The sequence below is a fragment of the Echinops telfairi genome, unplaced genomic scaffold, assembly GCF_000313985.2.
Source record: "Echinops telfairi isolate 266 unplaced genomic scaffold, ASM31398v2 ScPeMD7_7424;HRSCAF=8462, whole genome shotgun sequence".
In the NCBI taxonomy this organism is placed as follows: Eukaryota; Metazoa; Chordata; class Mammalia; order Afrosoricida; family Tenrecidae; genus Echinops; species Echinops telfairi.
Window position 1 is genome coordinate 73,342,441 of NW_022111324.1, and position 19,938 is coordinate 73,362,378.

At 43.7% G+C, this 19,938-nt stretch overlaps 1 protein-coding gene across 4 annotated transcripts in view; it reads right to left on the minus strand.

The window, feature by feature from the left end:
- Window positions 1-10,120: 10,120 nt before the first annotated feature.
- Window positions 10,121-19,938, minus strand: part of NVL (nuclear VCP like) — a 138,859-nt gene continuing 129,041 nt past the window's right edge. For all 4 annotated transcript variants that reach the window (XM_045298132.1, XM_045298131.1, XM_045298130.1 and 1 more), the window contains one exon: window positions 10,121-10,409. In XM_045298132.1, coding sequence (XP_045154067.1) covers window positions 10,365-10,409 — 45 coding nt within the window. In that variant the 3' untranslated portion in view covers window positions 10,121-10,364. The remainder of the gene's footprint in view (window positions 10,410-19,938) is intronic.

The window sequence follows — 19,938 nt, forward strand, 5'->3', positions numbered from 1 at the left end:
GGTATCAGCTCCTCCTTTTCCCCTCCCTCTTCCACCTTCCCTCTCGTAAGCCCTTGATAAATGATAAATTATTTCTATTTTCATATCTTACATCATCTGCTGTCTCTCTTCACCCATGTTTCTGTTGACCGTCCCTTTCTGGCCGTGTGTGTGTGTGTGTGTGTGTGTGTGTGTGATACATTGACCATCGCAACGGGTTCCCCTTTCTGCCTCTTCACCCACACCCGCCCATCACTATTCTTTGGCATATGAGTACTGTCTGCTAAATTCAAGAAAATTTATGTATTTATGAAATAAATAAATAAATTACCTAAATTATCTGAATAGCTGATTTGTTGACATCACTTGTTTAACTAGCACTAGCACATAGTACGATGTGTATCGTCTGAGAGACAGTTACAAAATGTTTTCATCATTGCCAATGCCAAAAAAATGCCATTGTTCATTAAGTCCAATGGTGGTCGAATTCTAACAACTGATCAACAATGTGAACTTTGATAAGCAGTCCTTGATAATCAGTTCTGAACAATTATTTGTTACTATTAAAGTTTAACATTATAAAATTAACAAAAATAATATAAAACTCATATCCTGGCGAAATAGCCACATGGCAGCCGAAAACGGTATATTCCCTTCCCGTTCTCCCGCCGTTCCCTAGCTTGTCGTGCATTCTTTCCAAAAATCGGGACTTTTAAAAAATGCTGCGGGACGCGGGATAAATTGTTAAAAAGCGGGACATCTGGTCACCTTAAACTATGTGGTCTAGTCAGATTTGTAAGACAGAACTAGGGTCGTGATAGTCGGTGGGGGGGCAGGGAGCATTAAAGAACTAGAGGATTGTTATGTGTTTCCTCAGTGCTATTCTGCACCTGGCTGGCAGGTCCCTTCCGTGTGACCCTTCTGTGAGGGGATGTCCAATTGTCTACGGTCTCCACTCCGACCCCCATCCTTCGCATCAATATGATTGTTTGATTTGGATCTTCTGATGCCTGATCCTGTCGACATTTCATGATCACACAGGTTGGTGTGCTTCTTCCATGTGGGCTTTGTTGCTTCTGTGCTAGATGCCTGCTTGTTTAACTTCAAGCCTTTAAGACCCCAGATGCTATGTCTTCTAATAGCCAGGCATCATCAGCTTTCTTCACCACATTTGCTTATATACCCATTTTTGCTTTAGCGAGAAGACACAATCTTGCTGGTTGAACATGAGGAGGACTTGAAGTATTTGCTGATGAAGAGCAAGGACTGCAACCTTCACTATGGAGTACAACTCATTGTAAAGAAAACCCAAATCCTTACAACTGGACCAATAGGTAACATCATGATAAATGGAGAAAAGGTTGAAGATGTCAAGGATTTAATCTTTTATTTTTTATCAACATGAAACTATTTCTTGACCATGGCTCACCACTATTTACAATAGAGTAAACAACATACAATTGAATTAACATTCTGATTACTACAGAATTGTTTTTCCTAGCTTCAGCAGAACTAGAGTAACCGAAATACTGGGAAGGTTAAACCTACATGCAAAGAATGGGCTGGGATAAAAAACAGACCATACAGGTCAATAGTCGAGATGACAGTTTGTTCACTCATTGATGCCAACAGGTTCAAATTGACACCATCTCTACTCATCTTACGAGGTTTCTGCTAGAAAAGGTCTTCACAACATACGATCCCATGAATCATGACCTTTTAACCAATATAGCACAGAGATTTCAACTTTCTGTAAGAATGTGTTATCTAACAAGAACAAATGCCCACTTAACTAAACATTGAAGACATACCTTAAAATTAGTCTAGTTTTCTTATTTGGGTGGGAAGAGTTTTTTAGTAGTGGTAGGATTTTTTCAATCAGGGGATTATGCAAAGAAAGGTTCATTTATATGGTTCTATCAGTATGGATTTTTTGATAGATTTTAAAAGTTGTTTAGTTACTGGAGCATTTGCTTTGAAAGCTTATGGCTTACAAGTTTTCCCTCATTTTACTTGAGGTGATCTATTTCTTGAGCTGCTCAGGAGGATGGCATCCCTGTAACAACGGGGAGATAACCATGGTAGCTTAACGCCATTTTTGTTTGGAATAGTTTTGTTTTTGGTGAATTTAAAATAAAATAAAACATACATATTTATGCATACCCGCACACAAACACAAGAACAACAACAACCACCACCACCACCAAAAAAACCCCAGAAAGGTCCTTAGGCATAAACAAGGGACTAAACAAGTTCTGACTCAGTAATGACTAAGTAGAATTTCCCAGTATTTAGAAAGCTATTTCCTAATGCAGAAGAAATAATGTACCATGGAATCAAATGTTCTTTTCTGATCAATGAAGCAACTACAGAAAGCTTTATGTGGTCAACGTAACCAGCGCTATTGATGCAACAACAAAATAACCCCAGCCACTCCCCTAATACTACTTCAGAACAAACATATCAAACTTGATTTCTATTAGAATGTAGTTATTCTTCACATTAATCATTCAAAACAAAAACAAAAACCCCAAGACCCAATATATATACTTATATTAGTTATATTTATATCAATGCCAACAATTATTGAGTTTCATCTCCTGGATCAGAATGCCAAGTTAGTCTCTCTTCATCAACACAATCACAACTTGTGGCCATTTCATGTTTGCGTCTTTGCCAGCACCAGGTCTGCCTCACGTGAGCAACATGAACTGCCCGCTGCTGTCTGGGCCCCATTGCTCACGCAGGACCAAGGCCTCAAGCCACGCCCCTTGGTTTGTCAGCACTCTCTGCTTCTTTGATTTGCTGTCATCAGATTCACTGTCAGACTTTCTTTTTGTGCCATCTCTGTCTTTACCAGCTTTTTGAGAATCGAGAAATGCTTCAATTAATTCCAGACAATCTGGATGGTCTTCAGGTTCCCAAGTATGATCAGCATCTGTAAAGCCCTTCCATTTTAGGAAACATTCCACCCTCCTATCCGCAACACGTCGTTCCAGTATTTTTTCTGCCACAAATTCTTCAGGGCCAGCCTCATCGAGTTTTTCACTCTTTCCATTCCGTTTTTTTTTGCAATGTCGTTTTATTGGAGGCCATTTTATATTGCAGACTGGAAGAGCTATTACTCACTGCCCCCGAGCTGCTCCGGGCCGAGGGTCTGCGGCGGCGTCTCCGGTCCTGCTCGACTTCAGCATGAGCCACATCTGAGGAGCGTCAAGGATTTCCTCCTGCTGAGATCCACAATCTATGCTCTTGGAAGCAGTCAAGAGATGGAACAACGAATTGCTTTGGGTAAATCTGCTGCCCGAGACTTCTTTAAAGTGCCGAAAAGCAAGGATGTTCCTTTGAGGACTAAGGTGCGCCTGACCCGAGCCCTGCTATTTTCAGTCGGCCCACATGCATGTGGAAGTTGGACATTACATGAAGACGACCAGGGAAGAATGACGCATTAGAATGACGGTGCTGGCGAAGAATAGTCCAAGTGGCACGGGCTGTCAAAAGAACCGCGGCATCTGCCTCGGAAGGACAGCCCGGAAGCTCATTGGAAGCAAGGATTTCGAGACTTCCCTCCATGTACTTTGGGCTTGTTATTAAGAGAGACTCGGCCCTGGAAAAGGAGCTCACCCCTGGCAATGAAAAGAAGGCGGCCCTGGTCCAGGAGAACTGATGCGGAGGCTGCAATCCCGGCTCCAACAGGAGAACGAGGATGGGGATGGGGCAGGAGCAGGTGGGGTTGCGTTCTGCATACACGAGTCAGAAGTGACTCAAGGGCCCTTCACAACAACAACAACATTGAGGTTGCTTGTGCATATTTTGAGTGCATAACAGTGGCCCTGTTGCATGCAAAAGAGAAGTGCTGGTGTCGCTGTGAGCATACACGTTGGAGTGCTAATCTCAAGGTTTTCAGTTCAAATCCACCAGCCACTCTAAGGGCGAATGATGCAGCTGCCTTGAAAAGCCTATTCTGTTTCCAGGGTTGTTGTAGGTCCAAGTGGACTTGACGGCCGTGGATTAAATAACAGCTTCTCTTTCATGGGATTTGAAACATGATAAACACACGCAGAACATTCCATCTGCCTAGCAGCCCTCTCTGTCCACGAGCTGACAGGACAAGACAGAGAGGGCTATGCCTCCGTGAGATTTCAGGGAGACCTCAGGAGCCCCAACTAATGACTTAGTTTCTCCTCTGCTGCTGCTCATGAATGGTTTGGGGAGTAACAAAAGCAAACGTGATCTCAGCTGAAGCACCAGTTGCCACTCTCCCCACCCTGAACCTGGGTGAGACATGGGGGAAGCCTGTCATTGTGGGCATGCTCTTGGGCAGTCCCTCCAACAGTGAGCACTGGGTCTGTGGGGTTCCCACCCTCACAGGGTACCAGAGCGACATGATACAGTCAGCCACAGCTGCACGGTCACCTGTCTAGACCCATGCCCAGCTAGTACCCTTTGCCTCCACTGATTCTTGTGCCGTCAGCATTTTTAAAGCTGACAAATGAAGGCTAGCATGCTCAGTAAATGATGGGCTGGGCCTGCCATCTACGTACTATTTTGATCCCCACCCTCCTTGCTTTCTTATAATGTGTGTTAATCGGGTAGCCGTGGTTCTGGTCATCTCAAGGCCTTCCAGATGGCCCCGACCTGGGCCATGTAAGGAATCAAACGGAAGTAGCCACGGAGGTCTTCATTTTTAATAAGAGAATCTAAATCAGACTATGAGTGTGGCAATGAGGATTTGAATCTGGTGACTTCAAAATTCAAATTTTTAATGTGCTAAGGATAACAAAGGAGGCTTTAAAAAAATAAAATCAGCAGGAGATAGATACTCAAGACATATTTGTTGAATGGATGAATCCACTTTTTGGCTGCTTTTTCAATAGGGGTTTTTCATTTTAAATACTGTTTTCCTTGTATGTTGTGAGACAGTTTTTCTACAGCTCCTGAATTCAGCTGTTTCCCTCACCCTATCCAAAGACCGTGGTTACCACAAAACAACTTAGCTTTCTGCTGCATTGATTTGGAGAAAGTTCAAGCTGGCAAAACTTCCTGGACTCCGATTAAAGAAGATCCATTGTCCACTTACAGGCTTCTGGTTAGTCAGAGCGGTAGAGCAGGTTTTCCCATTCCAGGAAAAGAAGGGCGATTAGAATTTAGGTTGTAATAAGTATATATAATCTCCTCTTTAAACCTGTTTTAGAAAATGCTCATGAGGGCTAGCCTCCTAGAAACCGTTTCTTTCGATTCCCCTATCTTACTCAGAATACAGGGGGCTCCTCAACTAGAGAGAACTGTTGCTAGAAACCTTCTGAGAAGTATCGCAATCAGGAACCGGAAGAAGCTGAGCTTTAGTGCCTCTAGTAGACACCTGGGCAAAACCCATCAAATCTCTCCAGTGTTACTTGTCCTTTGTGCAACAGAATAAAGTGACTCAACCCTTCAATAAAAAGAGACTCTATTCGTATTTTGTGTCAAGTACCATAAGCTCTATTCATATTTTGTGTCAAGTACCATTAAGTACCCTGCCACTTTGAATCCTACCCTAGGACTTAAATAGACCACTGATCACCATGAGAAGCTCTACCACCCTGATGCTTCAAAAGATGGAAAGAACACACAGTCACTGTACCAAAAAGAATATCAACATTCCACCCTTTCAAGAGGCAGCATATGGGCAAGAATCAATGGTGCTGAAGGAAGAAGTTCAAGCTGCACTGAAAGCATGAGCCAAAAACTAGGCACCAGGAGTTGATAGAATCCCTATTGAACTGTTTGAGCAAGCTGAGGAAGCACTGGAAGCACTCACTCGTCTATGCCAGGGAACTTGGCCAACTGACTGGAAGAGATCCATATCCATATTGTGCCCAATCCAAAGAAAGGTGACAGATTATTCAAATTACAGAAAAATATCATTGATATCACATATAAGTAAAATGTTGCTGAAGATTATTCAACAAGGGCTGCAGCAGTATATTGACAGGGAGCTGCCAGAGGTTTAGACCAGATTCTGAAAAGGCTATCAGATGGATCTTGGCTGAAAGCAGAGAATACCAGAAGGATGTTTACTTTTGTTTTTATCGACTATGCTAAGGCGTTCAACTGTGAGGAAGATAACAAACGTGAAAAGAATGTGAATTCTAGAACACCTTCTAACTCTTTTAGTTTGGGGATGTAAGATTCTTCTATAAGCACTACTTGTACCTATTTTCAGCAGTAAGATATGTACAAATCAGAAGCCGCCTGTTCTTAGTTTCATAAAGACACTACATCTCCCCAGGCCTCTCGCTTTCGGCTCAGGCCCTTTACTCTCAGTTCCTGCGAGGCCTTCTGGACCCAGAAGAGACATTGCTTTCTCGGGAGAACTTTCCCTGAGCCCAAGCCTGGACTAGTCTCCTCTCCTGTTGCTTCATTCACAGCTCCTGTTCTTGTCCCTGCAAAGCCCCTCCCACTGTTTCCTAACTGCCTCTACCCCTGCTGCATGAGAATGTTAATCTGGCTGCTTTAATAGAAACAAACTACAAAGGGCTTCAGCAAGATGAAAGGCCCAAGCCAGTTGATGAGCCCAGGGTATGGAAGCTCACTGGTCTGTCGTCCTCCAGGATGCTGTCTCATTTACGTGGTCCAGTCTGGGTCTTCATCACTCTGTCAGATTTAGTCCCGGGAAGGGAAAGGTGCAATTGACAAGGCACAGGAGTTGCTACTGCTTGGTTTTTGTTTTGTGGTGGTTTTTTGAGGACATTTTCAGAGGCTTTGCTTATGGGCTAAAATATAGCTCAACACAGACTGCCTCAAGTTAACACGCTGCACAAGGGCCCCGCTCGACCATGGAAAGGACCGCGGTCTGGTCCCAGCAGCTGCCGCATGGGAGAAAGACGTGGCGGTCTGCTTCTGCAAAGGCTGCAGCTTGAGAAGCCCCGGGGAGGTGGTTCCAGGCTGTCCTACGAGGCTGCTACGATCTGGAATTGACTCGGTGGCAGTGGGTTTGGTTTTTTGGTCTGCAGTCCCCACTGCCTCTTCCTTTACAGGGCGAGACCCACATTGCTCCTCCCACTTCTGCTCACACTGCATGAGCCAGAACTCAGCCACACGTGGCCACTAGCAGCAAATAGACCGGAAAGGCAGTGTTGGCTTGGTGGTCAGTGTCGAGCAAACTATGTATTTTATCACTTAGAGGGTAAAAAGGTTGCACGGATATCACGGGCAGTGAGCTGTCTTTGTACCACACATACCAAAGAGGCAGTGAGTTCTGGGTTTGCCAGCCAGTCCATCTGCGCTCAGCAGTGTTTAATGAAATGACGGTCTTCCACAGGCGCACAGCAGAGGCTGTATTTCCAGACGGTTCTGAATGTAGGGCTGACTCATTCTGACAAAAGAAGTTGGACAGCTGCCGACCAGAGTTCGATATTAGCCTGTTTATGCTCAAGACATAGGTATTTTGACCTAACAAGTCACCTGTCAAAAAACTCTTTATTTTTAACCCGTAAGCTAAATCTATCATATTCCTATTTTGTTTCTCTCTTGACTTGGCTGATAATCAAACAGTGAAATGTGTAACTCACACTTAGGGAAGGGTGTTGTTTTGCTTACTATTATTTATTTATCATTGTTGTTGTAAAATATAAAGGGGTTTCAAAAAGCTTGTGGAAAAATGGAATTACCTGTCCTTGGATTTTTCTGGAGCCCCCTCATATCTTCAAGGCAAAACTCACCAAAGTAGCGTCTACGACTTGTTAGTAATGCCACCCTCACATGTTGTGCAACCGCCGCCTATTTCTAAACGCTATACCCACTTCCTAACTAGTGCAACGTTCTGGCCCGCACGTCCGGCTGCTTTCATTCTGAATCCTCTCTCACAAGATCCAATTAGCTTTCTCTGTGCACACGCTCCTTCCTTGGAGGTCGTCCCGGCCTGTCACCGGACAGGGTGGATGCGGCTCACTGAGCTTCCTCACCTGACGCGCTTACATCTAGTCATGTATCTGCTGTTTCCCGTTTCATCAATTACATTCCTAAAAGTAACCTAAAACATTCTGTAGAATGAGGTGAGGTAGGGCAAGTGGTCATCCCCACAGGGCCCATTCAAGGCTGTCCACTTACCACCAAGGGCATGTTGGGGCGGTGATCACAGAACATTCTTCAAAGAACAGTTCTCAGAATGCTGAGTCACCAACCCGAAGTCACCACCGGCTGCTTCCGACTTGCCTTGTGGCTCGTCCCTGCTCTCCACTCCCTGTCCTAAACAATACGAAACCCGGGCTTGCGGAAAGGGGCGTGGACTGACCCTGACCTGCCTGCCACGGCTGAGTTGCCATAGCTTCCCAGTGAGTGAAGTCCATGTCTCTCAGAGTGGTCAGTTTGGGGGCTTCCTGTCACCTAACAGTCAGAAAGGGATGACAGGGATTCTCCTTACGATGGGCAAGCCTGCCAGGAACCTGTAAAACCCCAGGATGCCACTGGGGACATGGGGGGAGAAAGGAGGCTCCGGGAGGGAAATCTCAGGCTAGCCGCAGGCCTCCCTGCCTGGATCCCTATCCCAGTCTGCTGGAGGGCCACGGACCCACCCACATGGGGACACACAGAGGAGCCCACATGGGTTGCTGGAGATTTGGAAGCAGTGGGAGGGGGCAGAGCCAAAAAGCTGCCTGGGCTCTGGTGGCCTGTGATTGACACGGAGTGGGGAGCCTGCTCTGTAAGGCTCTGGCAGCCGAGAGCAATCTGGGAGCTCCACTGGGAGCTCAGAGGACACGGGCCTCCAGCAGCGGCCGGCGGTCCACATGAACACCTCCAACAGCAGTCCAGTCTCAGAAACTCACAGGGGGTCGCTATGAGTCCATACTGACTAGACGGCAGTTTGGCTTTTTGGTTTCGGGACCAGAGCAGGAAGCCTTTTCTGTAATACACTGGCTACTGTCAACGCTTCCCTATGGGTTAAAGACAAATAACCTAGACCCTCTAAGTCAAGAGGAGCCACATGTCTCTAGGTCTCCTCTAGGTTATAATGGGGAGAGCGCACCATAGGGAGGGCACCCAGAGGCAGCAAATATCATCCTACAAACCAGAACAAAAGCTTCAGCCTGGGGTAATACTGAGTGCTTCCGATATCAAGGCATGTGCACTGCTACAAGCAAAATGACTTATCCGGGCTTGTGCCTCTCTGCTTTTTGTCATTCTGCCTGTAGGGTCTGGGAGGCATATTCACCAACTGGGCCCAGATGGTAGACGACATGACGAATCTGACTTCTGGGTGGGCAGTCAGGTCCCCACGTCACCTGGCACTGGGTACCCTGGGATATGGGCTGTGACAACCTGACCACTTGGGCTTGCCTCACTGAATGGCAGGATCTCACTACCTTTCTAACGTGTCTTTGCTTTGCTTGGGGAACAGATGAACATTACTTGGTGCTCGGGCCATGCAGCCGGGGATGGTGGCTGGGTGGCTGGTGGCTGTCTATGTGCAGCTCAGTTACCTGCCCTATGGTGCCCTGAGCACCTTCTTTTGGGCACTGACCAGAATAGGAGATGGTTACTCAGTAAGTGCGCAGATAGACAGTCCCCTGCACCCCACATCAATGATAACCTGAGTAAGCAGAACTCCCCCCTTAATGCTGGGGCATTTTCCGCGTCTTGGGGTTGACTATGGGCCTGTAAGACCAATGACTGGCCCTACTTACTGCACGGCTATCTTCTATTGTGTCTGTATTGCCAATATGCCCAGCAATTGGGAACCTTTTATAGCTGGCATCACTGCACACACACCTGACGACTGGAGGGATTTACCCATGTACTTTTTGTGATAAAGGCTATTATTGGGACAACGGAACAGCGTGAAGCCCAAGGGCATGTCCATCACCTGGCTTTTTAAAGTGAAGTTTTCATCGTGAATAAAGTGGGGAGATTGCTCACCTGACTTTGGTGGCTGTTGATTTGGGGGAGTTGCCTGGTCTGTAGAAAGTATTTGGCTACAGATGCAAGAGGACGTGTCCTCGCGTGTTCTGTCTGTGGCAGCCATGACTGCATAGGGGAATACAGTAATGAAAATAAAAAAGTATTTGGGGGTGATGGGGCAGCAGGCTGTCAACTTACGCTTAGATGGCTCAGGAAAAACAGGTCTCTGTAATGTAATTGCCACTTCTCTGTACACTTCAAATGATTAAAAATAACATTTTTATTTAGAAAAATGATCAGTTATTGTATTTCAGTGATTACTGTTTTTTGGTTTTTTTTAAAGCTGGCCCAATCCGAAGAACCTCCAGTTCATTCTTGGCTTCAACAAATTAAAAATACAACCTTCCAAGTAACCACATCAGTGCCAGGCTGAAAGCTGGGATTCGGGCGCCTGGTCTTCTCTGCTGGTGAAAGGCCCCTGGTTCCCCCAAACCCCGCTGGAGACGTCATCCCCGGAGAGACCGCTGCAGGGCTTCATACATCGCCTGGTCCTGAGGGGAAACAGAAGATGAAATCGAGCGTGACTGAAGAGGGCTGGTCTCTCCACCCTGCCTCTACATTTGGAGACTTCTCCATTCCCAGACACTCCTTTCCACAGGGATTGCATGGCTTTATCGGTTCAACAGACAACAGCAGATGACACGGCCGCTGTCTAGAGGTGGCTCACAGTGTATCAATTAGCATATACCAGGAACTACCAAAAGGCTTTGCAGAGCTGTTCTCATCCAAAATGAACAAGAGAACCTCGTTGCTTCACAACCCTACCAACATTTGGTGTTGTCGGGCTTCTACATGTGAGCCAGCCTGGTGTGTCCTGGAAATGCTGGATTACTATGGTAACAACGACAGTTAACATTTTAGAAGCGATTCCATGACTAAACATTTAATCTCAATTACTTGCAGCATATTGTTGTCTTGGGGACCTTTAAAGAGGAGCTGATAATAAGGGTTCAAGTAGAAAGACAATGTTTTGAAAATGACGATGACAACATATATACAAGTTTGCTCGATATAATTGATTTATGGATTGTTATATTTGTAAGAGCCTCCAAAAGAGATTTAAATTGAAAAAAAATTTATTCCAATTTAATGAACTTGTTCTCTTGGGTATGTTAAATATTCACAGGGTTCCAAAGTATAGGGAGTGAAAGACGTCTGTGTCCTACCCTAACCTTCCAAAGTTACCATGTGTACTTCCAATTTCTCCTTCTGCATACAGACCAAGAAAACCTCACTGTAATCAAGTTCCAGCGGCTGGTGGGTTTGAACAGCTGATTTGGTAGTTTAGTTAGCAGCCCAAACGCAACCACTATGCCACCAGGGCTCCCTTTTTAAAGAAAAAATAGCAAATACAAACAATCTTCTGTTTTTATACTAATGGTGACTCTTATTTAGGAGTTACATTCTCTCATCTTTTAGAATATTATATCATAATTATAAATATGACCATTAATTTAGTCTTTTCGATCTTTAGTTTTTATTATATACAATGCTCCACTGAATGTAAACAACTTTATACTGATATATGCATATCTTGATAAATTCACGCAAGGAGTTGATGGGTCAACTTTTGCTGTAATTTTTGGTAGATGTGCCAAACAGCCATCCACCAGTTGTTAATAAGCCTTCCCCCAATCCTGATAAGGCATTCTTCATATAACCCAGCCTCCCTGATTATGTGCTCAGCACACGAACTGAACAAGTATAGTGAGGGATATAACCCTCACGTACACATGGAATATTTCCTTGTTCTGTTTACACAGCTGCCTCTTAATCCATGGACAGGTTCTGCTTGAACACATGTTAAGTGTCCTGGAATTCTCATTGTTCTTAAAACTACCCAGTTTATTATGGTTCATACTTGAATGCCTTTGCATGGTCAATAAAACACAAGTAAACACTGTTCTGGTATTTTTTACTTTCAGCCAAGATCCATCTGACACCAGCAGTGACCGCCCTTGTCCCAAGTACTCTTCTGAATCCATCCTGAATCTCTGACAGTTCCCTGTCAAGGCACTGCTTAACTGTTCCAAACTTCAGCAAAATGTTGCTTGCATGTGATATTAATGATATTGTTCTATAAATGAGCATTCTGTGGGGTCACCTTTCTTTGGAATGGGTACACGTGAATATCTCTTCCAGGTAGTTGGCCAGGTAGCTGTCGTCCAAATTTCTTAGCATAGACGAGTGAGGGCTTCATCAGTCTGTTCAAACATTTCTGTTGGTGCACCATCAATTCCTGGAGCCTTGGTTGGGGCTAATGCCTCCAGTGCAGCTTGAAATTCTTCCTTCAGTACCACTGGTTCTGTTTGCTTCTACGTTACCCCTTGAAATGTCTGAATGTTGACTACTTCTTTTTGGTACAGTGACTCTCTGTGTATTCTTTCCATCTTTCTTTAGATGCTTCCTGCATCAGTCAATATTTTGTCCACATACTCTTTCAATATTGCAACTCAAGGCTTAAGTTTTTAAATTCTTTTAGTTTAAGATATGCTCAGCTAATGGCTAGCCTTGTTCTGATTACCTTTTTCATAACAGCCACTCTAATTATTAACATAATGAATTTTTTTCTGGTAATAGGGCATATAATAATAGTTTTTATTCTGAGGTGAGCTTCAGCATCGCATCTATCAAATTTAGTAGTGGGAGTAGCGCTATCATTAGAGGAGGGGGATGGTGGTGGTTAGGGGAGAAGGGAGGAGAAAAGGGAAACCCATCACAAGGTTGGGGGATACATCATAGAAATGTGGGTGAAGGGAGACAACGGACAGTGTAAGACATGAAAAAACAACAATAATATATAAATGATCAAGGATTCACAAGGGTGGGTGGGTGAGGGGGGGGAGAAGAGTTGATAACAAGGGCTCAAGTAGAAAATGTTGATGGCAACATATGTACAAGTGTGCTTAACACAATTTAATGATGGCTTGTTAGAAGATTTGTAAGAGCCTCCCAATAAAATGATTAATATAAAAGAGAGAAGAGAGAGAAAAAAAAGAAGAAATTACTTCAAGGAAGGTAAAAGGAAACAGAGGAAAGATCTAGGGAGCAGAGCTATAGAGGTATAAACATAGGTGTGCACTTATGTAAATATATTAATTCATAAAAAAAGAGGTATTGGCATATGTACATATATTTACATGGCAATACATTGAGAAAGTAGATGGACTTTGGGCCTCTGCTAAAGCCCCTGCCTCAACTTAAGAACACTTTGTTCTAACAATCTGGCATTCTGTGATGCTCACCCTCCCAACATGTTCTGATCACTGAAGACAAAATGGATGCACAAGCAAAGGTGGTGAAGAAAGACGATGGGGCCTGGCTATCAAAAGATATAGCGTCTGGGGTCTTAAAGGCTGGAAGTTAAACAAGCAGTCATCTAGCAGAGAAGCAACAAGCCCACATGGAAGAAGTACACCAGCCTGTGCCATCATGAGGTGTCTATGGGATTAGGTAACAGATATCAGAAGACCACAAACAAACATATTGTTGAGAAAGCAGGGGGTCAGAGCAGAGAACCCAAATCCACCTGTAGATAGCAGGTTCACAAGGAAGGGATGATGAGTCAAGCAGGGTGCAGTACAGCACTGATGAAACACACAACATTCCTCTGGTTCTTGAGGCTTCCTCATGCCCCACTATCACGGCCCCAGTCCCGCCTTTCACTTCTGGCTAGACCAGAGCACGTACACTGGTACAGATAAGAGCTCACGACACACAGAATCCAGGTCAGATAAACCCCTCAGGAACAGAAATGGGAGTAGTGATACCAGGAAGGTAGGGGAAAGGTGGGGAAGAGGGGAGGAAAGGGGAACTAATCGCAATGATCGACACATAACACCCCCACCCCAGGGACGAACAACAGAAATATGGGTGAAGGGAGACAGTAGTCAGTGTAAGGTATGAAAATAATAATTTATAATTTATCAAGGAGTCATGAGGGTAGGAGGGAGAGGGAGGGGAAAAAAGAAGGGCTGACACCAAGGACTCAAATAGAAAGCAAATATTTAGAAAATGTTGATGGCAACATATATACAAATATGCTGGATACAACTGATGTATGGAATGTTACAAAGGCTGCAAGAGCTCCCAATAAAAGTGATTTTTAAAAAAGAAAGAAAAAGGAAATTACTTCAAGAAGACAAGCTACGAGGCCGGGAACAGTTTCAGATGTGCTGAGCACGCTTTTCCCTTTTGGCTTGCTAACGCTAGGTCCTTGCACATTTCATTATAATAATTCATTTTGTCTTCTCCAGCTGCACGTTGACAATATTTGTTCAGCTCTTTGATGTCATCATTTTTTGCATTTGCCTTAAACTATCCTATGACTAAGAACTAGTTTTAGCATCTCTTCTGACAACCCTGCTGATCTTTTCTTTCGTCTTTTTAATAACCTTTGCTTTCTTCACGTATGACGATGTTCTTGATCCATACCATAGTTCACCTGGTCTTGAAACCATTAGTGTTCAGTGCATCAAATTTGTTCTTGGAATTCAGGTGGGATGCACACAAAGTCATGCTTTGGCTTTTTAAATTTCCTTCAGCTTTGACCTGAGCAATTGATGGTCTGTTTCACAGTCAGCTTCCAGACTTTAGCTGCTGATATTGAGTTTCTCCATTACATCATCGCAGAAATGAAGTCAATTTGATTTCTGTGCATTCTATCTGGAGAAATCTTAGTACACAATCACCTTTTGTGTTGTTGAAAAAGGTATTTGTGATGAAGTCATTGTTCCTGAAACATTCTATCATGTGATCTCCAACTTCATGGCTATACCAAGGTCGTATTTTCCACCTACTGTTCCCTCCTCTTCATTCCAACTTTTGCATTCAAATCACCAATAATTATGATTGCATCTTGATTGCATGTTTGATCAATTTCAGACTGAAGCATTTGAAAGAACTGTTCAATTTCTTCATCACTAGCTTTAGTAGTTCTGCATAAATCTGACTAATAATTGTACCAAATACAAGATTTCCTTGTCTGTGGATAAACATTTTTCTGTCACAGACAGCACTATACTTTCAAGATATATCTTGAAAGGTACTTTTTGATGATAAATACATCGCCACTCTTGACTGTCATTCCCAGCAGAGTGAATCATGACTGCCTTATTCAAAATGGCCAACATCAGACCCTATCAGCTTGCTAATGCCTAGATCGATCTTTTTGCATTCCATTTCATTTTTGATGACTCAGTTTTCCTAGATTCATACTTCATACACTCCAAGTTCCAGTTATTAACGTAAGTTTGTAGCGGTTTCTTCTCATTTTGAGAATATCAGTGTCACAGCTTCCAGTGTTCCAGCAACACACAAGCCACCACAGTGCGATAGACAAACTGACAAGTGGTGAATCATCTACCACTCTGTGAGATGCTGTGTTTATCTAAATTACGGATTGGTCCAGAACTTCCTTTCTTATTCCATTTGTATGTTAGTCAATTCATGTGCCAGAACTAAAATGTTGGAATTATGGACACTTTGAAAAGAATATGTTAATACACCTTAGTTCCCACCCACAGGTTGTTTTTTGTCATTTTTCCCCCCTAGCTGCTGTTCTTTGCTTTATTTCCGTATAAACTTTAGATTGAGCCTGTCTCATTTCAGAGCCCAAATCAAGTAAAAATTAAAAGTATAGCTGCTAAAATAATTTTGAACAACATCGAGGGGACTCAGTACTAACATTTCCTTTCTAGACCTGGAAAAGTCAAACAAGCAAAGAATGTCTTGTACTTCAGAAAAGAACAGCCAACCAGTCCATCCACGATGGTCTCGAACGTGGAAGTGAGGCTTGCAAGAAGATATGAAGTAGATAGTTTCAAAAGATTTATAGAAATCATAAGCTCAATAGTGAGTTAACTATAACCCAGTGACCTCAAAGAACTTAAAAACAATGACACCAACAGACATTTATATACCAATGCTCAGTGCAACACTATATGCAACAGACAGTGGTGAGAAAAATCTAACTACCCATCAACAGACAAATGGATATAGAAAATGTGCTATAATCATACCATGGAATATTATCCAGTATTATACTGAGTGGAATAAGAAAGACACAAATGGACAGATACTATAAGCTCTCCCCTACATAAAACATCTAGTTTATTACTGGTTCTCATTTAAGGGAGAGGGAACTGGATACGGATTACTTATGGGGTGCTGACGTTCTGTGTGAGGTAATGAATACTTTTGGAAACAGATAGTTGTGATGGTTTTATAACATGGTGAATGTAAATAATGTCACTGAATTGTACACGGTAAAGGATTAAAATGAGAATTACTTGTTATATATATTTTACCAGAATAAAATTTTAAATGCTCATTACCTTTATACTTTCTCATAGTTGTGTGATAGGTAACAACAGAACAGATGTTAGCTCTAATCCAGCAGAAATCAATTTTCTGGCCATGTTTCAAATGTTTGCCTTTAGTTCAGAGGTTTAGTTTTAAATCATTACCACTGCAGTGATCTTTCCAGCAGCTCTCAAGGTGAAAAAGTAAGTCAGTAGCAGTGAACTGCTGAGTTCACTCTGAAATAGAACGAAAGGGCCTGTTTCTCTGCACTACTGCTATTAACAAAGATATCCCAAACATGTGTGCCTTATAACCAGATTAAAGCAATCTCTCTTTTGGAGCAAAAAACAGAAGACTTTATTATGAAAACAGTTATTATTTGAAAACGTCAGTAAACACAGAGAAGCAGAAAAGAGAATCACTTAGGTTAATTGTGAGAGAGAAGGACCATTACCATCTCGGTCTTCTAGACCGTTTGTATCAGTATTGCTAAATCATGATTAAAAATTCTAACAGGATCAAAGGCTAAGCTTCTTTCACACCTGTCCTCTGGATACCCAGCTCACCTCTCCACAAGCAACTGTTCTTAGTTTCTTAAGTGCCTCTAAGAGCAGCGTGATGGTTAATGTTTTGTGTCTCCTTGGCTAGGCTGTGATTCTCAGAGGTTTGGCAGTTTTGTAGGATTGCTCTCCATTTTGTGATCGATGTGAGCAACCAATCAATCGGGTGTTTTCTTGGGTGTGTGACCTGCATCCCCTACATATGGAGGCTCTTGAAAAGTTCAAAAGCATTTTCTTTCTCGATCCTGCACTTCTCTTGTGTCTGATCTGGTTCCCATGAGCAGATTTAGAATTCACCAGCTCCTACAACTCCGCGATCCAGCAGCCTAGCACCTGACCTACAGATTTGGGGTTCGCCGGTGAGATGGTGACTCCCACCTCTGGCCCGACACCTGGATTTGGGGCTTGCCAGTCTTCCCAATTGAGTGAACCAATACCTTGAAACAAATCTCTACATAATGTTCCTCTAGAGAACTGAGCCTACAAAAGGCAGTTCAATATGCCACACAAGGAAAGTAGTCACTTTACCTTGGCGTTATTCCTTACTTTTAAAAGCGTATACATCCCTGACCCCTGCTCTCAACTCTTTGGGCATTTATTGGCAGCCCTGAATGAACTTTGTAACACTGCCTGAGAAGGGCAGAGACCGGTCGGGCAAGAAGCGGAGGTGCAGAGAAAGGCCTGCCTGCAGGCACAGCAGAGAAGAAACGGTCCTGACTGAGTAAGTGTATCGGAGCAATTTTTCACCTGAATCCTCACCTGTTAACTTCCCTAACAAACTCCATGAGCATGACAAATAAGCAGTCCATCAGTCATCTGTTGTTACTTATTCGAAATTTATACTCTGCCAATTTCTAAAAACAAGATCCTTATTCCCTGGACTATTTCCAGATAACAAATTTGAGTATCACAGTCACTTAAAAGGACATACCAGATCAATCGGCTTCACGAGAATGCACATGTAGCCTGGCACTGGATGTACTCGAAGAGGACAAAAAGAGCAATCCACAGCTAGAATGATAAATTCAAGTCTGTTTTGAATAAACTCAGTCGCATTGCTTCATCATGTGGTTGGTACTCGTGCACACAAGCAACACCTTACAAATGATTTTCTTTTGAACAGAATTGGTGATCAGGTTAATAGGCATTCTATGTGTACCTTAAGGTAGTTTATCATATAATTCTTTTACTTTCTCAGGAAGATTAAGAACCAAAGCCTATGTCTCTTTGTGAATCTAGCACAGTGCCTGGCATAGATACATGTCCCTGATACCCAGCTGTGTGGGTGGATGGAAGGAAGGGATCTAAGGCAATCCAAGGACTCTGACTTGGTATGTTTCTTGAAAGGGGCAAATGGAGAGACCACATCTCCCTGCATAGGAAGACGAGGGTGGAAGTGCTCAAGGCCAGTGAGCGATAGCACACAATGAATGAGTCAGTAAAACAGAAGAGCTTCTGTGGGGGGACTTTAACAAAGGGAAAAATAATTTTGAGTCCATGCTTGAGCAAGGTTTGCTTCATGACAGTAGAACACTGCCACTGTGGGCAGAGCTATGAGGACTATTATTACTGAGACTAAATATCTAGGGGTGGGGGTGCTCAAAAATCTCAATTTATCAACAGCTAATTTAGCTTCAGGTTTCCAGTGAGTGGTTAATATTGAAACAGCAGACTAGCAAAATCAGTTACGCTTCCTTGATCTGTGAAGTGACACATTAGGCAAGAGAATGTGGCTCCACTGAGTGGAGGAGGGGGGTGGGGGTGGGAGGATGCCACACCTGAGAAAAACAGCCCTGAATTCTGAGAACAGAGTAGCAGAGAGTCCAAATTTGTTGGCTGGGACTGTCTGTTAAACTGTCATCCTATTAAATCGTTTTTTGGATTACAACAGAACACAGATTCTCACTGGAAGTTAGGGTAGAGCAGGGACCTTCAGACAGAGGTCAGCAGCTTGTACCTACCAAGCGGCACCGGGCCGAATGAATACAGACTGAAGTGCAGAGGCAACGCTGGTCTTAGCCCTCCCTTCCTTGCTAGCCTGTAGTCCTGAAGGGCTTGTCACATCTTTGCATTTGGTCTTGCTAAGACAGATGTTATTGTTAGCAGATTGCTAGACCCCGAATTGACTTTCCATGCTGTTAACAGCCAACCCCCAACTAAGGATCATCTGGCACCAGGGAGGAAGCTGCCCAAGGAAAGAGAAAGAACCAGCTGGTAGGGCATATTTTCTTCCTGCCATACAACAGGGCCAACATTTCAGAACCACGAGGGCAGGCCCTGTGGTGCTGGGGCAGAACTTTCTTCCCTTCTCTCTTTTTAGACATCTCAGGGCCTTTTAATTAATAATGCACTTCAAGCAGACTGCTATTTCTGTGCGCATGTCCAGTAGGAGAACGTACACTTGTTCCTTTCCTATGTAGCAGAATTAAGTGATTCCCTTTTCATGTGGAAGGAAGACTCAAGCCTCCCCTCTGCCACCACCAAGTCCACTGCCTTGGGCAGCAGAGTCTGGGGACTGCTCGCTCATTCTATGGTGTGATTTACGTTCCCTAGAGGAGCCCTAGTGGCACAATGGCTAAACATTCAGCCGCTAATGGAAAGATCCATGGTTCAAACCAACCAGAAGCCTCGAGGAAAATCAGAGGCGATGATCTGTAAACATCACAGCCTACTCCACTCTAGGGGCAGTTCGACTCTGTCCTGGAGGGTTGTTGTGAGTTGGAATGAACTTAAATGGCACACAGCGAGGGCAGTAGCATCCCTTGGACCCAGGCTAGCCAGAGAATGCAATTCCTTGATCACAGGTTAACACAGGTTTCCCTGACATTTCCTGACGGGGTTACTAGGAACGTTCTCCTTCCGCAGGGGTTAGTGAAATGGACCCTGCCTGCCTGTGCCTGCAGACAGCCCCGTGCTCCTAAAAGAGACGCAGGCGGTAAGGTTTCTGATGCAGTGCACCCAATGTCAGCTGCATTTGGAGCTTTCCTAGCTCAGGAACCAATGAGCTGTGCACCCCCACCCCTCCTTCAGTTGGGTTTTGTATTTTTTTTTTTTAATTTGTTTGTTTGTTTTCTGGTTTTTTTTTGTTTTTGTTTTTTATTTAACATTTTATTAGGGGCTCATACAACTGTTATCCCAATCCATACACACATCAATT